The 19,263-nt window shown below is 44.1% G+C and overlaps 1 protein-coding gene across 4 annotated transcripts in view; it reads left to right on the forward strand.

The window, feature by feature from the left end:
* The window catches only part of ADCY2 (adenylate cyclase 2), a 121,283-nt gene that overhangs the window by 48,214 nt on the left and 53,806 nt on the right, over positions 1–19,263 (forward strand). For 3 of the 4 annotated variants that reach the window (XM_083624288.1, XM_083624290.1, XM_083624291.1), the window contains 4 exons: positions 807–956; positions 12,057–12,205; positions 14,078–14,189; positions 16,919–17,046. In XM_083624288.1, coding sequence (XP_083480414.1) covers positions 807–956; positions 12,057–12,205; positions 14,078–14,189; positions 16,919–17,046 — 539 coding nt within the window. The remainder of the gene's footprint in view (positions 1–806; positions 957–12,056; positions 12,206–14,077; positions 14,190–16,918; positions 17,047–19,263) is intronic. The other variant, XM_083624289.1, reaches the window with a different exon arrangement.

Consider the following 19,263-nt stretch of genomic DNA (forward strand, 5'->3'; position numbering starts at 1 on the left):
TCTGGCTCTCTTTGAAAAAGTTTGGGCACCCCTGCCATACCCCAAATAGGCCTCAGTGCAAAAAGCCAGTTACAAAGGAGAGATTGAGGGAAACAACTCTCTTGTGCAGATAAATGACAGGTGTACATTATCCAATGCATTGTCAGAGGGAGCCCATGATGGCAGACTTAACGGTGTCAGAAGCTTCAGACTGAGCCGCTTCAGGTGAAATCTCAACTTGTATGTGAGGTGGGGGGTATATTTTTTTAACTCTCCTGTGCTGAAAAATAAACCTGTCTGCCTAGAAAAGGGAAGGTCATGGCAAAATACCAAATATTGTTTGATAGCTTTTGTGACAAGGACTGTGAGCAGTGTCCCTCGTTCTCTTAGAATGGCAACGGCCCCCCCTGAGAGGGGCTGGGACTGAGTTCCAACAAGTTCCAGCTGAAAAAAAGCCCAGGCGGTGAGGATGCAGGAAACTAAAATCTTCACAAATAAACCAAGTACAGTTGTACCTTGGTTTTTGAACAGCTTAGTGCTCAAACATTTTGGCTTCTGAACGCCACAACCCGGTTCCGGTTTGTTCTGGTTTGTGAACTATTTTTGGAAGCCGAACGTCCAACAGGGCTTCCGTGGCTTCTGACTGGCTGCAGGAGCTTCCTACAGCCAATCAGAAGCTGTGCTTTCGTTTCCGAATGTTTTGGAAGTCGAACAGACTTCTGAAATGGATTCTGTTCAACTTCCAAGGTTTGTACTGTCTGACAGTGACATCGGACTGTTTCATTGCTCTTTTCTTTGTGTGTCTGTATATGTGTCTGTGTACTTAGATCCTGGCCAATGTTATCATCTTTATCTGTGGGAACCTGGCAGGAGCATATCACAAACAATTAATGGAACTTGCTCTGCAGCAAACATATCAGGACACCTGTAACTGCATCAAGTCCCGGATCAAGCTTGAGTTTGAGAAGCGGCAGCAGGTAAAGCTCTTCTCAGGATTTCATTTACCCTTCCATTTTCTCCAGTTCTTTGTTTTCCTTTGTTAGGTGTGTGAAAATGATTATTGATTAGGCAGGAGAGGCAAGAAGCTCTTCAGAAATCCATTTACGACTTGCAGTTTCCACCCAGGCGTAGAGATGTAATTGCTGCTGCTGCTGTCCTTGTGTTTTTTCCCCTCCTTCACTTGTAATCCAAAATAAGTGAAGAAGAAAAAACAGTAAAAAGAGAAAGTGTGAGATAAAAGGAATATTAGGCTGATATCATCAAAGTTCTTGTTTTGGTATGGTCTTTTGCTGTGGAACATCAATGACCATTCATCCTTTATGCTGAAGAGCAATTTCAAGGAGCATCATCCAGACTAATGGACATAGCTTGTTAATGGATGAGTCTTCTCTTTAGGTGGAAGGATCATGTGATTTACAGAAGTCTTGGGGAAATGCAAGAAGATTCTGTTTTGTAATAAGAGAAAATAGAAGCTCTTATTCAGATAAATTCAGGGCTATAGAAACTATAGAAACTTGCAACAATTCATGAAACCACAGTCAAACATTAAAAACTTCCCAGTACCACAGGAAGTACCATATTTTTCGCTCTATAGGACGCACCGGACCATAGGACGCACGTTGTTTTAGAGGGGGGAGAACAAGAAAAAAAAATCTCCCCCCTCTGCCCAGCACCCCTTCAGCGGAGCGGCAGGAGGCGCTGCGCAGAGAGGGGGAGAATTCCCCCCCTTGTTTTCCCTTCTAAAACAAGGTGCCGTTCAAGGTGCGTTCAGCCGCCTCCAGGCGGCTACCTTGGAAGCCTGGAGAGCAAGAGGGGTCGGTGCGCACCAACCCCTCTTGCTCTCCAGGCTTCAGGTTCCTTTCAACCTGCTCTTTGGGGCTGGTGGGGGGAAGCCTCCCGCCAGCCCCAAAGAACAGGTCAGGGAGCAGCGGAAAGGCGCGCAACCTTCCGCTGCTCCGCGAGCTTCTCGGGGCTGCCGGGGAAGCCCAGGGCTATGGCTTCTATAGTCCCTCGCACCCTCTCCCGGCTGGTGAGGTGGCGCGCGGCTATGGCAATACTCCCACCTCCCGCAAAAGCACCCTTTAAGGAGCGCACGGCTCCTGTGGGCTTTTCTACGAGGAGGGAGAAGGGACTGACTGGCCGCGTCAGTCCCTTGTCCCTCCTGAGGAAAAGCCCGCAAGAGTGACGCGGAGCTTGTGTGCGGTTTTGGGGGGCTTTTCCTGCCTGCCTCCCCCCCCTGCATTCGCTCCATAGGACGCACACACATTTCCCCTTCATTTTTGGAGGGGGGAAAGTGCGTCCTATAGAGCGAAAAATATGGCACCTTATACCATTACTCTGTCTGTTTTTCCTTAGACTTTTAGCATATGCACAACCCTGGCTTTTGTGTCAAGTGTTAGTGCATGTGATAGATTAATAATTTAATAATAAAAGTAGAAGCCCGAATTCATAACTTTCTGATAAATTTAAAGGCAGATTTTAAAAAGGCAATGAAAAATGTCATAATGCATTCTTAAAATCCTTACTGATAAAGAATTTTGCCTGAAAGATGAGCTAGTGAGCATTGCATCAACCCAGATGCAATTTGAAAGAGTTGCTTCCTCAAGCAGAAGAATTCGCAGGACTCTTCAGTGGTTGTCCCAGAGCAGCTTGGGTTTCCTTTGGTCTAGTTAGTATATCGGTTTTAAAATGATTAAGGGTGATAATCAGAACAGAATAGCTTGTCATATATCTCAGGGGATTGTTGTCCCCATGAGTGTCCTGCTATCCAAGCAAAATGGGACCACCTGACTTTCAAACAAACAAACGGCAAGGGCAAAACTTGGCTTGCTCTTAGCTTTTCCCTAATCCCTCAGATGCTGCCCGTATCCTGGCTTTCTCCTGACACTTTGCTAGAATTTTGTATTTTTATGCTGTGAACTGTCCTGTATACAGATTTAATAAAAAAATATTTAAAAAGTAAAATGAGCATGTGTCTATATATCTTTTTGTCTCATTTATTGCTTTTATGACAAATATAAAATAGATGCATGCTCTGTATGTGTATATGTGTGTCTAAATATATATGTATGTACGCTCTTTTAGCACATATATTTCAGCTACCCTATAAAATTGTTTGCCTCATTGATAAATTGTTGCAGAAAATAAACTAAGGCACTTTCAAAGCTTTCATGCCTGGTTTTGACATTGACAAGTAGTTAGCATAATTAGCCTTGTTCATTTCAGGTGTTTTGCATCTTATGACTTATAAGATGTTTTGAAAGACTCTAGCAGGAGGCGGCAGAGGTCTCTCAGAGAGAGCTAACTGAATGTCACTTTCAGGGAGGAGGCAGGATCCGAATAATAATAATAATAATAATAATAATAATAATAATGGGATTAGAAACTGGAGTCAGGAGCTGTGACAGGTTTAAATGAACAAGGTAACCGAGTGGTTACACTAGATGTGTAACTGAAGCAATGCCTTTCTTTACTATGGTGAAAAGCATTTTCCAGCTTGCGAGAGAAAATGAATCCAGTAGGAAAGATCTTCATTCTAAATAAACTGGGATGGAGGAAGAAAGCTTGTTAATTGCTAGTGAAGCATTATTGTATTGAACTTGTACATCCGATTAATTCATAGTTGTAGAAGTGGCATGCTGTCCATTTCTGAGCAGCAGGAAGTCCAGGGGCAGGGCTATAGGATTTGGAACGGAAGGTTTATTAGGTATTTACTTTATTTGCCAATATTGAAGCAGAACATAACTGGAGGCCAAAACAGGCACGCCCAGTGCAGGTAGAAGATCCTTTTGGGAGTCTGTGTGCCTGTAGGTTTGTGCTAATGGGGCAGAGAGTTTTCATCAGGAAGAAGGCAAGCATGGCTGCTGTTTGAATGAAATGTATTCCTCTGAAATGTCAGAGATGTATTCCACTTGAATGTGATTTAGCTTTAACTTGACTGTATCATGTGCTTATCAGGCCTTGATCTCTGCCCTACCTGAGCATTCAAGAAACCCCCACAGCCATTAAGAAACATTAACGTTGTTAAATGGGCTCTGAGCAGTCATTCATAGTTAGTAGGTCACTCAAACTTGCAATGCTGTAAACGTTAATGCCTACATAAAACAATGCACTAATTTCACATTTCAGGAAAAAATAGCTCCCCTGGAGTGTTAGTGTATATTGGCTTATTCTTTTTTAAATGACTTATCTTTTCACTCATATCTGGAGAGGAAAAGCTATTTCAGTCAGGTTAATGCTCAGGACATCAGAAATAGATTTTCTTTTCAGTTCTATGGTTGCAGGGGAAGGAGGAGGAGAACTAGATATGGTTTGGCCAGGCTGATAGGGTGTGGGCTTAGAAGAGTCCTTTTCATTTCAGATTGCCAGTTGAGGGACCTTTCTTGTTTGTCTCTCTCTCTTTTGCTGGGAATACTGGGGTTGAGATGTAAGACATTCAATTCATATGGAAACATTGGACAGGTCTTTTGGGCTGTAGTTGTGTACCAAGAAGTTGAAGATGTATTGATAATATTTCCAACATCCAGAAAAAAGGTGCCAGCACTCGGCACGCAAGGACATTCTGGCCCCACAACCCAGACTCCAGCCACAAAAGTGGAGGCCTGCTTGAGAGGCCAGAGATCACCTTATCTCAGAGTCCTTCAAGATCTGCGTCTTGGGGTGCCTGCAGACTCTAAGGATGGGGTGTTGCATAGGAGTCTTTTCATTGGGGTGAAGATTTCATTTCGGAGACATTAATTTTGCTGTTATTGCCATTGGCTTTTTGTATTTTTATTTTTAGATCTCATTATGGCTTATGTTGGGGTGGTTTAATTTTGTCACATACGTTCTGGTATGTTTTCATTTCTTGCTTAAGTCTGCTTTCGTTATATTTTTGCAATTGCCCAAATCTCTTCTTGCTGTACGCTGCCTTGAGCAGGGTTTTAATTGTGGAGAGATTTCACAAGAGGAGCAAAAGTCTCCAGCCAAGGAAGGCACCGCTTGGCACAGAGGCTCTTGCGGCCAGAAGCAGCAAGGTGTCCTCCTGTTCTGTACAGGCTGATCCCAGCCCTGCAGTGCTCCTGCTGACACACCCCCATGGGCACCACAATGTCCTCCCATGCCCTTTGAACCTGCCCTTGAGTCTGGGAGGAGCATCTCATGCCTTTTCAAGATGAATGGAATCTGGGCCAGAAAACACCAACACCCCATCCCAAAATAAAATAAACCCCAAAACAATAAAGTAAGACTGTGTGTGTGTAAATATCTCTCTATCTATCTCTCCATCATCATCTCCATAGTCTGCATAGTTCTTGTCCTTTGCTAGTCCAAATCTTTTAAAAGACCAATGGCACAGGTTTAGCAGCATCTTTCAGAACTGGTGTACATAATGAAAGGCTACCAAGCTACTTCCGGGGTCGGTGCCATCGGTAATGGCGGATTCCCTCTAACTTTGAGGGATTCAGCTCTGCGGAAATCGGGTCTTGCCGCTACGGCGAAGTGGGGACCCTTCAAAAAACCACAGGCGGGTGAAGCCTGTGATCGTGGGACTCGGCGGGCACCTTCAGCGCCCCCCCCCCAATTTGCAAAGGAAACCGGCTCCGGGCTCCAGAGCGAAACGGGGTGAGCGGCGTGGTGCTGAGAGTCAATTGCTTCTTCCGTGAAGTGAAGCCGCACAGCTGTTGCCGGAGAGCGCTGACTTTTTTCCTGTGACAATTCGGCTATCAAAACAACTACCTGTGAGTAGGTTAAAGCTAAAGATTTGAAAATAAGGGAAGAAAAAGTTCTAATTTGGCACGGAAGCGGGAAGGCTTAAACAGGAAGTCTGCCTTCCGTTTCTTGTAAACAGATTAAAGCAAAGAACTCCTAAGCTAAGACGTGGAAAATCGTTTGAAAAGGACTTAAATCCTTACATCAATACAAGAGATCTCCCTCCCTGAGCTGCAGGAGAGGGGAGGGAAAAAGGAGAAGTATTTTTTCCTGCAAAAAGAGAGGAAAGGAAACAAAGACCACCGCTTAATGCCTGGGAACGGGCTGTCAATGGGCAATAAGATTGCCGCATTGTGAATCGCGCTGTTTATGGACAATGTAACTTTTTGACAGCTAACTCTGCAAGAGAGATACTTTGTTTTTGACTGGTTTCTCCGGACTTTAAGGTAACTGTAAATTAACTGAAATTGAAACTGTTGCTTATTTAGTTAAATGGGGGACTTGGAAGAGGTATTTTAAAGCAACAAGTATTGACTGTTACTGTGTCCCCCTAGAGGAACTTTGAAATTGTTACAACTGGCCAGGGAATTTTCCACTTTAAACTGGCCAGGGGAATTTTCCATTTCAAAACAAACTCCGGCCGTGGGATTGACCTTGCGCTTCAGATAAAGTGTTATGGCAGACTCGCTTCAAGGAAAAACAACAAGGTCTGGTAAATCGTGGCAGCAGCAAAGAGCATCAGCATCCGGCCCTTCTGCACCACCAGGGGCAGCATCTGTTCAAGCTAAGTCAAAAGGAAATGAATGTATTGCCAAGAATGTTGTTTTTGTTTCAATCATTGCAAATTTTGGACAAAATGGACTGTTTCAAGAAGTGGCAGAGAGATATTTCTAGATTTGTCTGGCAGGGCAAGAAGCCCAGAATAAAATTTAAAATATTAACCGATGCAAAGGAAAGAGGTAGATTTGCCCTGCCAGACCTTAAACTTTATTATGAATCAGCAGCATTTTGCTGGCTGAAAGAATGGCTGCTTCTTGAGAACACAGACATTTTGGATTTAGAAGGTTTTAATAACGTTTTTGGGTGGCATGCATATCTGTGGTATGACAAGGTTAAAGCACATAAAGCATTTAAAAACCATATTGTCAGGAAAGCATTGTTTAATGTCTGGATAAGATATAAAGACTTACTTGAAAATAAAACCCCAAGGTGGTTATCACCGATGGAAGCGAAGGCTCAGAAAAAGCTCAATATGGAGGCCAAATGGCCGTAATATTGGGAGATTTTGGAACAAGAAGGAGAAAAACTGAAATTGCAGAGTTTTGAGAAACTTAAAGATAAAGTGCGAGATTGGCTTCATTATTATCAAATAAGGGAGGCCTACAATCTGGACAAAAAAATTGGCTTCCAGGTGGAAAAATCAAAATTGGAAACAGAACTGTTAGATCTCAAAAATAAGATAATATCAAGAATGTATAACTTGCTGTTGAAATGGAATACTCAGGATGAAACGGTAAAATCTGCTATGATAAAATGGGCACAAGATGTTGGACATAACATTATGTTTGCTGACTGGGAACAGTTGTGGACCACAGGTATGAAATTCACGGCATGTAATGCCTTAAGAGAGAATATTATGAAAATGATATACAGGTGGTACATGACACCAGTCAAGCTTGCAAAAATCTATCATTTGCCCGACAATAAATGTTGGAAATGTAAAGAAAATGAAGGTACATTCTTTCACCTTTGGTGGACGTGCCCAAGGATTAAGGCTTTCTGGGAGATGATTTATAATGAAATGAAAAAGGTATTTAAATATACCTTCCTGAAGAAACCAGAGGCCTTTCTCCTGGGCATGGTCGGCCAATTGGTGTTAAAGAAGGATAGAACTTTCTTTATGTATGCTACAACAGCAGCAAGAATACTCATTGCAAAGTATTGGAAGACACAAGATCTACCCACCCTGGAAGAATGGCAGATGAAAGTGATAGACTATATGGAATTGGCAGAAATGACTGGCAGAATCCGAGACCAGGGAGAAGAGTCGGTGGAAGAAGATTGGAAGAAATTTAAAGATTATTTACAGAAACATTGTAAAATTAATGAATGTTAAAATGATGTCGGAATGAAATTAAGTGGTTTTAGCAGCAATGTTATAAAGGAGTATGTAAAAATGGATTGTTAACAGGTGAAAATGTAAAGCTATAATATATTAAGATAAAGAATTAAGATAAAAACAAAGAGGGAAAGGATTTGCTGAATTAACCATTTGAACTGGAATACAAAAAAGGGAGGTGTGAGGAGGTCAGGAAAATAAGTAAATGAAAGGCAAGTCATGGAAAGATGGATTTATTTTTAATTGTTTTTATTTTTTCTGTGTTTTGTATTTTTTGCTTCTTTTTTCTATTTCTTTTTTACTTTTGTAACTCTTTCTGAAATTCTAATAAATATCATTTTTTAAAAAAAAAAGAAAAAAAGAAAGGCTACCAAGCTGTCAAGAATGTCTCTCTCTTTCTCTTTCTTTTTTTACCCCTGGCCTAACATAACCTTTGTGTGACTTTCTCAGTAAAAGTGTCTTCCCAGGCTCCTCCCCCTTTCCATCTAAGATCTTATGAATCCCCCATGCTCCTATTAAAGCCCAGGCAGAAATAGGTGGCTCACCTGTAACTGAGCCGGACACCTGTGCAGTCATCCATAGAGGCTTTAGTGCCTGCACAGACCATGCTCTGGGATCTTTTAAAGCTGCTGCTTCTGCCTTGAGCCCTCAAGGAGATCGAGGGGTCGGGCCAAGTGTCTTTCTAGTCAGCTAGTTCTTCATGGACAGCCAAAGGAAAGGCCACCCCCTCAAGACAACCTGAAAAACACCAGCAAACTGTTTTGGTCTGCATTTTACAAGGCAGGGCAAGGAAGGAGCATTTTCTTGTACAAATAGGATCAGGCCCCTGCAGAGTCACTACTGCCCAAAAGTGTCAGGGCCAAGGACTCTGTCTTCCCAGCGGGATAAGTTTAGCCAACACTCTTTTAAATTGCATTTCTGGTGCAACCTGAGTTACTACTCTGAGGAGCTTATCTTTCACTGAACATGCTCAGGATTGCACTGAAATATTTAGGTATGAAAAACTGGTGGTAGAACTCTTTATTCTATATAACTTGATCAATATTTTTGCAGAGTAGCATAAGCAAGAAAAGGTATGTTCTTTCCCCTTGAGGAGCTTAGTGTCAATTTTGAAAGCAAGAGGGGGGATGGGGGAGACGGAGGCAAGGATAGTGGGGACAGAATCCACAAAAACACTTAAGGTGCTTCGTTTTTGTGGTCATGAGGAGTAAAAAGGTAAATCAAAGACAGCACTTGAAAACATGGGTTTTGAGAGAAGAGAGAGGTAGCACCACGCAAACGTTCTGGGAGGGAATTCCCGGCATGAGGGGCAGTGAGGGAGAATGAGCAGAGTAGTTTGAACAAGAAGGAAACTTGTTTGACTGTGGTAATATATTGTAGCGGACAGCTTGGTGGGGTGGAGACACTTACCTAACCTCCCAGCAGTGAGGAGGAGGGTCAAGGTGGCAGTGAGGTGAGCACAAGGCAAAGACACTAACAGAGCTCATTTGGCACTCCTGCCAGTGCTTTTCTGCTGTTTCTGCTGCTTTGCCACTCCCCTTCCCAGTAAACAACAGTGACTTAATGGCGGGAAGGTCAGCTATAAGTGCCTCTGCCCCACCTTGCCATCTGCTACTGGTAGGAGAGATGGAGGATCAAAGCAGGAAGGGATATATCAGGATCTGGGGGCAGAGAGATTATAGTGGGAGTGATTAAAACCTGTGTATAAAGGAATATGTTTCACTTCTCCCTGCTGTAATGCTCTGTTAGGAGAGTCAGTACCAAGCCAACCAACCTGTTTCCCCAACTCTGTGATTTATCCAGTGATGTTAAATGAATTAGCATTGATATATGGAAATTTGTTGGCCTCCATATCAGAGCTGTGCTTTGGTTCCAAGAAAGTGGTGTGCGGGTTAAAAGATTGTGGGGTTTTTTTTTTTGCCTAGTATGGTATGGAGAATAAATAGGCACATCAAGGTCTTGTCATGTATCTGTCGGAAATGCAGCCTGTTTTGTGTTGCCCACATTAGAGCTGACACAGAACTATTGTGCTGAAAAGAACCTCAAGGGTTGGAAAACAAAGTCAACTGAGACAGAACGACTACAGCTAACTCCCATTTTTGCTGCACCTCTCCCTGTTTTAAAGCATCAGTAACCAGCAGGATGGTTTCTGAGGAAGGAAGATGCGATAGAGTAAACGATGCCTTATGAGGAACGGCTAAGGGAGCTGGGCATGTTTAGCCTGGAGAAGAGGAGGTTAAGGGGTGATATGATAGCCATGTTCAAATATATAAAAGGATGTCACATAGAGGAGGGAGAAAGGTTGTTTTCTGATGCTCCAGAGAAGCGGACACGGAGCAATGGATCCAAACTACAAGAAAGAAAATTCCACCTAAACATTAGGAAGAACTTCCTGACAGTAAGAGCTGTTTGACAGTGGAATTTGCTGCCAAGGAGTGTGGTGGAGTCTCCTTCTTTGGAGGTCTTTAAGCTGAGGCTTGACAACCATATGTCAGGAGTGCTCTGATGGTGTTTCCTGCTTGGCAGGGGGTTGGACTCGATGGCCCTTGTGGTCTCTTCCAACTCTATGATTCTATGAGTCTATGAGTATGGTGGATAGCTCTGAAAGGCTTCAGGGTGGCACATAGACACCAGGTCAATAGCTGATTTTTTTACAAGGGAAAACCTGATGAGTGCTGAAAGGCCAGCACCATTGGTTGTTTCCACTGACTCCTATACAACTGAAACCAGCTTTTCTCCAGAGCAAGCATAGCTTTGACAGAGGCCTCCCAGGTGAGCTCTTCCTTATCTTCTTCCTTGTGACCAACAGCAGCTATGAGTATCTGCTGTTAGAACAGCTAGCTCCCTTCTGACACAGCAGATGACAAACTTCTGGCTTGCAGGACCTACGTTTTTGTTTTGCTGGAAACCTCGTGATCCACCGGTTGGAGCCAGGAGCAAATGACATCCTCATAGAATTAAGGAACTTGGTGCTTTTGAGCAGTTGCTGACCTGTTTTGAGTGCCAGAACTGAGCTGGGCTCACAGTCCTGCTAAAAAAACACACCCAACCCAACCCCATTCTTCATCACCTCTAGCTTTCTTCATTGCTGCAGATTTGTCTTGGGGGGGGGGAGTCATTTTGTTGTTGCTATTGTTAAACAATTGGAAGTCAGAAATCCTTTCCAATCTACTTGTAGACCCATCTTCCTTCTGTTCTGACCCTGAAATAAGTTGCAAGAAGAGAGAAGTCAGACAAGAGGACTCTGTCGAAACCTCTTAGGTTTTTACATTGTGTGTGGAAGAAGCTAACAGAGCCCTTTGGCTCCTTCTTGACATGAATGATAAAAGCGGCCAAGGTGTGGACATCAAAGCTGCACCCTTGGGATCAGTAACTTTGTTGGGGGCAGGCTCTGCCACCAGATCCATGGAGTCATTAGCAAGCGCGAGTTTTGTTATGGGAATTTACCTGATTAAATATATTCTTGATGTCCCTCACAATCTCCTTCAGTTGAAATATGAAGCTGGTCCATCTGCCTATAAGTAGATCTGTTTGTGCGTTAATGCCCAGTCTGCCTCCTGCAGGTACATTGTGCAGGGATGCCACAACTCTCTAGTTTGTGAACTGATGCACTTGTACGGTGGATTCTCAGCCTACTGTTGGTCCCTTTATCCTGTTGGTTTCCTGTCCTGATCTATGCATGCGTGTTCTTCATGCGCACAGAGAGCAACTGACAAACAAGAAAGGCAATTGGTGGATAATAAGGGCCAAGGAGGAAGTAAGAGGAGACCCTGCCAAAGGCATTCAGAGTCCTGGAGGCAAGTGCTTGTAGAGTCATTAGGACATGAAATAATTTTTCTTTTGTAAGAGCTAACTTTGAGCAGATTGTGTGTATTGATGCAGGTTTGTGTGTTTCCCATTCCCCTCCCCTCCTTCTCACCGCTTTTCTACCCATTTTTAAATTTTTAATTTTTTTTTTAAAGCCCTGGAGGAGAAATGACGCTGAAGCCATTCATGCTCCTCTTCATATAACCCCACCCCCACCTCCGGTCAGCTTTCCACAGAAGAGTTAATCTTTTGCAGCTGCATTTCATAAAGAAAAGAAAACTTGAAGTGGAGGTGGGGACCACAAATGATAGTGCATCGTGTGCAGTTTCCTCCCAATCCTTGAAATAAATTCCATCCCACTGTTGCTCATAGAAAATGTGTTCGTAATAACTACTTAGCAGATTTTCCTGCTTGAAGCTCAGTTGAAGCTTGGGCCATTTTGTCTTTCCTCTCTCCAACCTAGGAGCGTCTCCTCCTTTCCTTACTTCCTGCTCACATAGCCATGGAGATGAAAGCTGAGATCATCCAGAGGTTACAAGGACCCAAAGCAGGCCAGCTGGAAAATACAAACAACTTTCATAATTTATATGTCAAAAGGCACACCAATGTAAGGTATTGTTTGGAACAGACACTTGCCCATTCTCAGTGCTGAAGTCCATTAGTTACCATTACTAGCAAAATGCTTTAATCACAGCTATACATTGTTTAGAGGGAGGTGGTTGCCTTGTTCTTTCCTTTTTCTTTTATTTCATTGGATGCAGGTGTTCAGGCACACAGATATCGCAGGTTGATTCCATAGAACTGTGACTATAGATAACCTCTGTGGACCTTGTGACATGTTTATTTCGGGAAGGCAGCTGAATTTAATTAGGCATATCAAATTTAAAAGCAATCCAGAGGCTGAAATATTATTGCTTGAACAAATGGCCTTAAATTTTTCGTGGTAAATATCGAAAGCAAAAAAAAAGCAAGAACGCTTTGCATTTGATACAAGCTAACTTGTTGTATGGCTGCCATCAGCACTGATTAACACAGTCATTTGGGGGCAATTTTCAGTGTGGCAAAGCTGGAATGTGTTTCAGTCTCAAGGACGGCTAAGTGGGAGATGAGAAATGTGGTGGAAGTCATGTTGGCCTGTTTCATTCAGGCTCTGGTCCCCTCCTGCACCCTTGAGGCCTTTCATGCCCTATACTGCCCTTCAGCTAAAGTCACAGTAGGGGTAGGGGAGTAGGGGGCAGGTTCCATACATTGGTGCCCAGAGTACGAGTTTTGGCTTGGCAGGGCTGCCTCAGACTCCGAAGGACCTGAGAGAGTCACCAGTGGATGATCTAGGAAAGGCAGATGTTACTGAGCTTTAACTGGGGCATCTCCAGAAGGGATTTTGAATTGATGTGATTTATTATACTTTTTTATCCCAAAGCACCTTACAAACAACAAATGACAGTAGCTTGACAGAACATAATAGAATGTCACAAATACAGCCCAAGTCATATGGAATAATTAACAAATCATCAGTGAAACAATTGCAATCTATAAAACATGGTTAACAAAGCACAATTAAAGCAAAAGTCATATTGTATGGTTAACAAATCAATACAACATATATAATCTATAAAACAATATTAACAACATTAACAAAATAGCAAGCAAAAATGAAAAATAAACAAAGCACTATGGGAATAGGGAATCTTTTTCCCCTCAAGGTGCTGCATTCCCCTAGGGATAAAAGGCTGTTGGTTGCATGCCAATGATGTGTGAGGCAGAGCCCAAATAAGATGGGGCTTCCCATTTCTCCCCCACCCCCCAATGAACTGCTGCGTGAGGGGCAGCGCACCCTTGCCAGGCCCTTGCAGAAGACTCCCCTGTTTTGCCTTTTCTCCTGTCTCACCTTCCTTCTCTCCTTGTAGGCCCACCCTCCTGCGTGAAATTAATACTGTAATTGGTTAAGCCCCCAACCCGTGCCTGACATAAGCAGAGTTGCAGTACGCTTTAAGGGTTGTCTTCTGGCTTTCTATCTCACACTGTGGAGCAGTTGAATGACCTCTGGCTGTCTCCTCTGCCTTTTCCGGTGGAAACTCTAGAACGATCTTGCCTGGTGGGTGGCTCAGTTTAGGCACCAGAAGATATTAGCAGCTCCTCTTTGCAGACTGGTAACCTGCCCTTCTCTTCAAAGAGGTCTGCTGGGAGTTCAGCTTCGACCGCAGTGCGGCAAACTGCTGGGTGAGGCACAATCCTTTATAGGCAAGCGGTCCTGGCAGGATCACAGCCTGAGTGGACACAATGGAAGGGGAGTCAGACCACAACAGCAGGCCATCCAAAAAGGATGTATGAGCTCAGCATCCAAACATATGGTTTTGGACAAGTTGTATCTGCTCCTGGTGAGGTATTTAGTGCATTCCCTTTTCTCTTGTTTGTTTTCTCCAAGAAACTCTAGTGATAGTTTTAAGCTAAGCAAAATGGTAAAATCCCCTTTTTCACTTGTAGCATTTTATACGCTGATATTGTGGGATTCACTCGCTTGGCTAGTGATTGCTCTCCTGGAGAACTGGTGCACATGCTGAATGAGCTCTTTGGCAAGTTTGACCAAATTGCAAAAGTAAGTACCCCTGAGGGCTTCAGTAATGGCTGTTAGGTTATCATTGTCTTTGATGCTAAGATTTATAGCTGTGGCGTGAGAGTGGCATGCCAGGTTGTTGACCTGGGGTCTGCTGCGAATGCAGTTTTCACAACCACCAGGCCACCCTCACATCCTGGGCCAATGCTGAGTGCCATGGGAAATTGGGGAGCCAGCCCGTCAACTCAGGTTGACCCTGGGGCTTTCAGTTCCTGATCTATAATTTGCACTGTCCTTTGGTGGTGGGGGGAAGGGCACAAAGAAAGAGGATAAAAACAGCAATTCTGTGTGTATCTGCTATGGGTCCCAGCCAACAAAATGGCTAGGGCAGGTTTCACAGGGGGGAGGGGGGATGCACTGGGACAACCGATTTCAGTGATCACGAGTAGGAGGAGGAGTTACACTAAGACCAGACCATGTCATTACTGAGGAGGCAGGTTTAGTCGTTTGAGGGGTCTGGTCTTGACCAGACGGATACTGGAATCAGCAGGGGATACCCACATGACCTTAAGGTACTGCTGTACAATGCCAGGTCAATGATTCATAAGACCACTGCCATCCATGACTTGATCATGGATGGAGGACTTGACCTGGCATGTGTAACAGAGACTTGGTTGGATGAAGCAGATGGGCCTGTCCTTGCCGCCGCTTGCCCACCAGGTTTCTCTTATGCACAGCAACCCAGGCCTTGTGGGCAGGGAGGGGGGGGGGGTTGCAGTGATATTTAGGAAGTCATTAGTTTGCACCAGGCGTCTTATTGGGAAGACCCAGTTCTCTGAGTGCATGTTATGGAAGTGGGCAATAGGGGCAGTACAGGATTCCTTTTGGTGTACTGACCTCCCCGCTGCACCAAGCATTCCCTGCCCGAGCTGCTTCAGGTTGTGGCGGATGTTCTTCTGGAGACACCTAGTTTGGTTGTCCTAGGGGATCTTAACATCCATGCCGACACAACCTTACAAGGGGCTGCTCGGAACTTCGTGGAAAGCATGGCCTCCATGGGGCTGTCCCTGAATAAGTCTGGCCCAACTCATAGCCGCGGACATGCCTTGGACCTGGTGTTTACCTCTATGGATGTTGGTGATCTGACACTAAGTAAAAGCGAAACTAAAGAAGTGCCATGGTCAACTTGACTTTTCCGCGACCCTTCCCCTCTGCAGGGAGGTGGGACTGATTCAGATAGTCCACCTCCACCACTTAATGGATCCAAATGGTTTCCAGAGAGTGGTAAGGGATGTTTTATCCCATGTTGATGGCCTTTCAGCTGACTCCCTGGTGGCCCACTGGAATGTGGAGTTAACCAGGGCTATTGACTGTCTGGCTCCAAAGCGCCCTCTCCGATTGCATGAGCCCGGACAGCCCCATGATTTTCCATGGATCTGAGGGCAATGAAACAATCGCTGAGACGGCTAGAGCGCCAGTGGTGGATAACTCATTCTGAAGCTGACTGGACACGGGCTAGAGCTCAATGTTGAGCCTACCAAGTGGCGGTAGCTACGATGAAGAAGACTTTCTTCACCGCCTCCATTGCATCTGCAGAAAACAGCAGCAAGAGACTCTTTCAGGTGGTTTGCAATTTAGCGGAACCACCTGCTCCAGCGGGGCCACATGATCTCCTGCAATGCTTTTGCAAAGTTTTTTGCAGATAAAGTCGCTCTGCACCTGAGACTTGCCTGTCTGTGAGCATTGCTGAGGAAGATCAGCACTGGTGGGGAAGCTGCCTTTGGGGCAGTTTGACCATAGCACTGATCTCACCAAGAAAACCCTGAGGAACCTCTGAGGAACCCTAGAGTTTTATGATAAATGGTTTGCAAATCACTAACATCTAATGGAACAGCATTTGCTTTTGAACGGATTAAAAATAACGCTGGTGGGCATAATTTAAAAGACTAATCATGCTGTCGTGAAGGAGCACGGCAAAGTGGCAATATAAATCTGAAGACTAAGCCTAGGAAGTGGTGTTGCTCTTCCTGCAAGTGCTGGAATAGGGATGACGACAAATATCCTGTGCTCCCAACAGAGATACCTATTTTTGTACCAGGCAGGAGGAGTTTTCATTTAATTTCCTAGGTCTCTGGATACTGCATAGCTTGTGTGTGCTTCTGATTTCACATTTCAGGAAAAGTAGGTCAGTGGAAATGGAATGCACATAGCTCTCGGCAGAGCATCTCATCCTGCATGTCCAGCCCAGCTATCTTCCTCCCCATCGTTATGTGAAATACATTTGATGGCACCAAGAATATTGTGCTTCTGCAGCACTCCAGGCATGGTCTTTCTTTCTTTAGTGATCACTCGCAGCTGAGTAAGATTCTCTTCCATAAACACAGTCTTAACAGTTAGTCTGTAAGTGACTGTGGAGCCCAATTCTGGATCCACACGTCCTTCCACAGTGGGGACATTGGTTTCCAGGTGGGAGTTAATCACGGTGTGGATTTGCCAAGCGTGCTTTCCTCTTAGCACATTTCTCCCTTGCGTCCTGAGTTCGAGTGTCTTCAAAGTCCATGACACCTTTGGTAAAGGCGGCTCCCCAATGGGAGCGCTCGCAGGCAACTGTTTCCCAATTGTTGGTGTTTATACTACATTTTTAAAAATTTGCCTTGAGACTTTAAGCCTCTTTTGTTGACCACCAGCATTACACTTTCCATTTTTAAGTTCGGAATAGAGTAGTTGCTGTGCTGGCCATCTCCTAACTGAACCTTCTTTCCCCCTCTCAGGAAAATGAATGCATGAGAATTAAAATTTTGGGAGATTGCTACTACTGTGTGTCCGGCCTCCCTATATCTCTCCAAAACCATGCCAAGAACTGTGTGAAAATGGGATTGGACATGTGTGAAGCCATAAAGTAGGTAGAGGCGTTTTGTAACTTGTCCTTGTCCTTACCTTGAACCTCCCCAGTAAGCCTCACACGGTTGCCTTAAATCTGAAGCTTTTGCTCTGGTTTGTGCTTCAGTATGTTTAACATTTTCAGTTCCATATCAAGTGAGATGATGTTGTTTCTCTCCATAGCTACAACAGTGAGGGATGGTATGGATTTGGGGGTATACCACATGAAACAGCATTGCAGCGCAGTAAGATAATACACAGAAGAGGTAAAAGGCAATCTTTCCCTCACGATGTAGTGCCCACTAGAGATGGCAAAGAATTCTGTTCAGTTTGCATTTAAAGACTAGCCTGCCAAAGTCATGCTTTCCCAAACAATGCAAGAAATGAAGTACAGCCATCCTTGGGAATTTGTACTTCTCTGAATTTTGCAACCCAGTTGTCCAGCTAGGTAATGTGTGCAATAATGCATGTAGATAAAGCATCCATAAAATGTCCATACTGGTGAACATAACATACAAAAAGCATCATTTTAGAGGGAAATGCTTTGCAAATGTGTATGTTAGGAGAAATTAACACTAAAATGCTGGGGTGTTTGCAGGAGGACTTTTTTTAAAAAAGCAAACTGATGTGGAAATGTGGAGAACTAAACTTTTGATTGCAAAAGCGAGAAACTGATTTGCCCATTTTTTTGTGTCCACTCCCTGCCCGTTATGGATCTAGATCAGTGATGGCCAAACTTGGCCCTCCAGCTGTTTTGGGACTACAATTTCCATCATCCCTGACCACTGGTCCTGTTAGCTAGGGATGATGGGAGTTGTAGTCCCAAAATATCTGGAGGGCCAAGTTTGGCCATCACTGATCTATATTATCTGACCATGTTGGAAGATCTAGATCTGCTAAGACCTTTTAATGACAGCATCGACTTTCCCAGGTTTTGCGAAGATATTCTAAAAGTGGGCTAACTGCCCCCATCTTGGAGCAGAGGCTGGCTGATGTGCAAATTACAGGGCCCAATGTTGGAGTGTATACAATAATTTTGAGCAGCCACAAATTTGTCTAGCACCATCAATGTAAATAGTGCTTTATGGCAGAAGTAGCCAAGGTGGTGGTCTCTAGATGTTGAGAACTACAGTTCCCACCATCCTTGACCATTGGCTGAGGGCTGAGTATCTGGAGGGCACCATGTCGTCTAGATCTAGTTTACAGAGTAACACAAAACAAGGCCCTGATCCAATAAGCTTAGAATCTAAATTTTGATGGTGGAGAAGACTATGGACAATAGCAAGGGGAATAGGATGATGACTTGCAGCAGGAACAAGAAACCTTATATACTGGAGTGGTATCCACAAATATGGACAAGGCACAGAGACAGGTAGTTACTAAGGATGGCAGACTACCAAAAACTTTTTTTGAGATGACTGATAATATGGACTTAATTGACATTTGGAGAACAAAGAATCCCTTGGGTAGAGAGGGAACTTTCTTCTCTGAAGCCAAAATGACATGGACAAGAATTGACCAAATCTGGATAATAGAGGACTGGCTCCTAAGACTCAAAAAGTGGAAATTTGCCCTAAAACTTGCTCCGACCATAATGCTGTGAAAATGGAGATGAAACTAACAAGAAACCTTATATACCATAGCCTCCTAAATCACATCCTAACCACAGCTACCAGCAGTGAAGGAGAATCAGGGATTGCTTGTTGTTGTTTAGTCGTTTAGTCGTGTCCGACTCTTCGTGACCCCATGGACCAGAGCACGCCAGGCACTTCTGTCTTCCACTGCCTCCCGCAGTTTGGTCAGACTCATGTTTGTAGCTTCGAAGACACTATCCAACCATCTCATCCTCTGTCGTCCCCTTCTCCTTGTGCCCTCCATCTTTCCCAACATCAGGGTCTTTTCCAGGGAGTCTTCTCTTCTCATGAGGTGGCCAAAGTATTGGAGCCTCAGCTTCACGATCTGTCCTTCCAGTGAGCACTCAGGGCTGATTTCCTTCAGAATGAAGAATAGGTTTCATCTTCTTGCAGTCCATGGGACTCTCAAGAGTCTCCTCCAGCACCATAATTCAAAAGCATCCATTCTTCGGCGATCAGCCTTCTTTATGGTCCAGCTCTCACTTCCATAAATCACTACTGGGAAAACCATAGCTTTAACTATACGGACCTTTGTTGGCAAGGTGATGTCTCTACTTTTTAAGATGCTGTGTAGGTTGGTCATTGCTTTCCTCCCAAGAAGC

Source organism: Podarcis filfolensis, assembly GCF_964270895.1.
Source record: "Podarcis filfolensis genome assembly, chromosome: 7".
NCBI classification, from domain to species: domain Eukaryota; kingdom Metazoa; phylum Chordata; class Lepidosauria; order Squamata; family Lacertidae; genus Podarcis; species Podarcis filfolensis.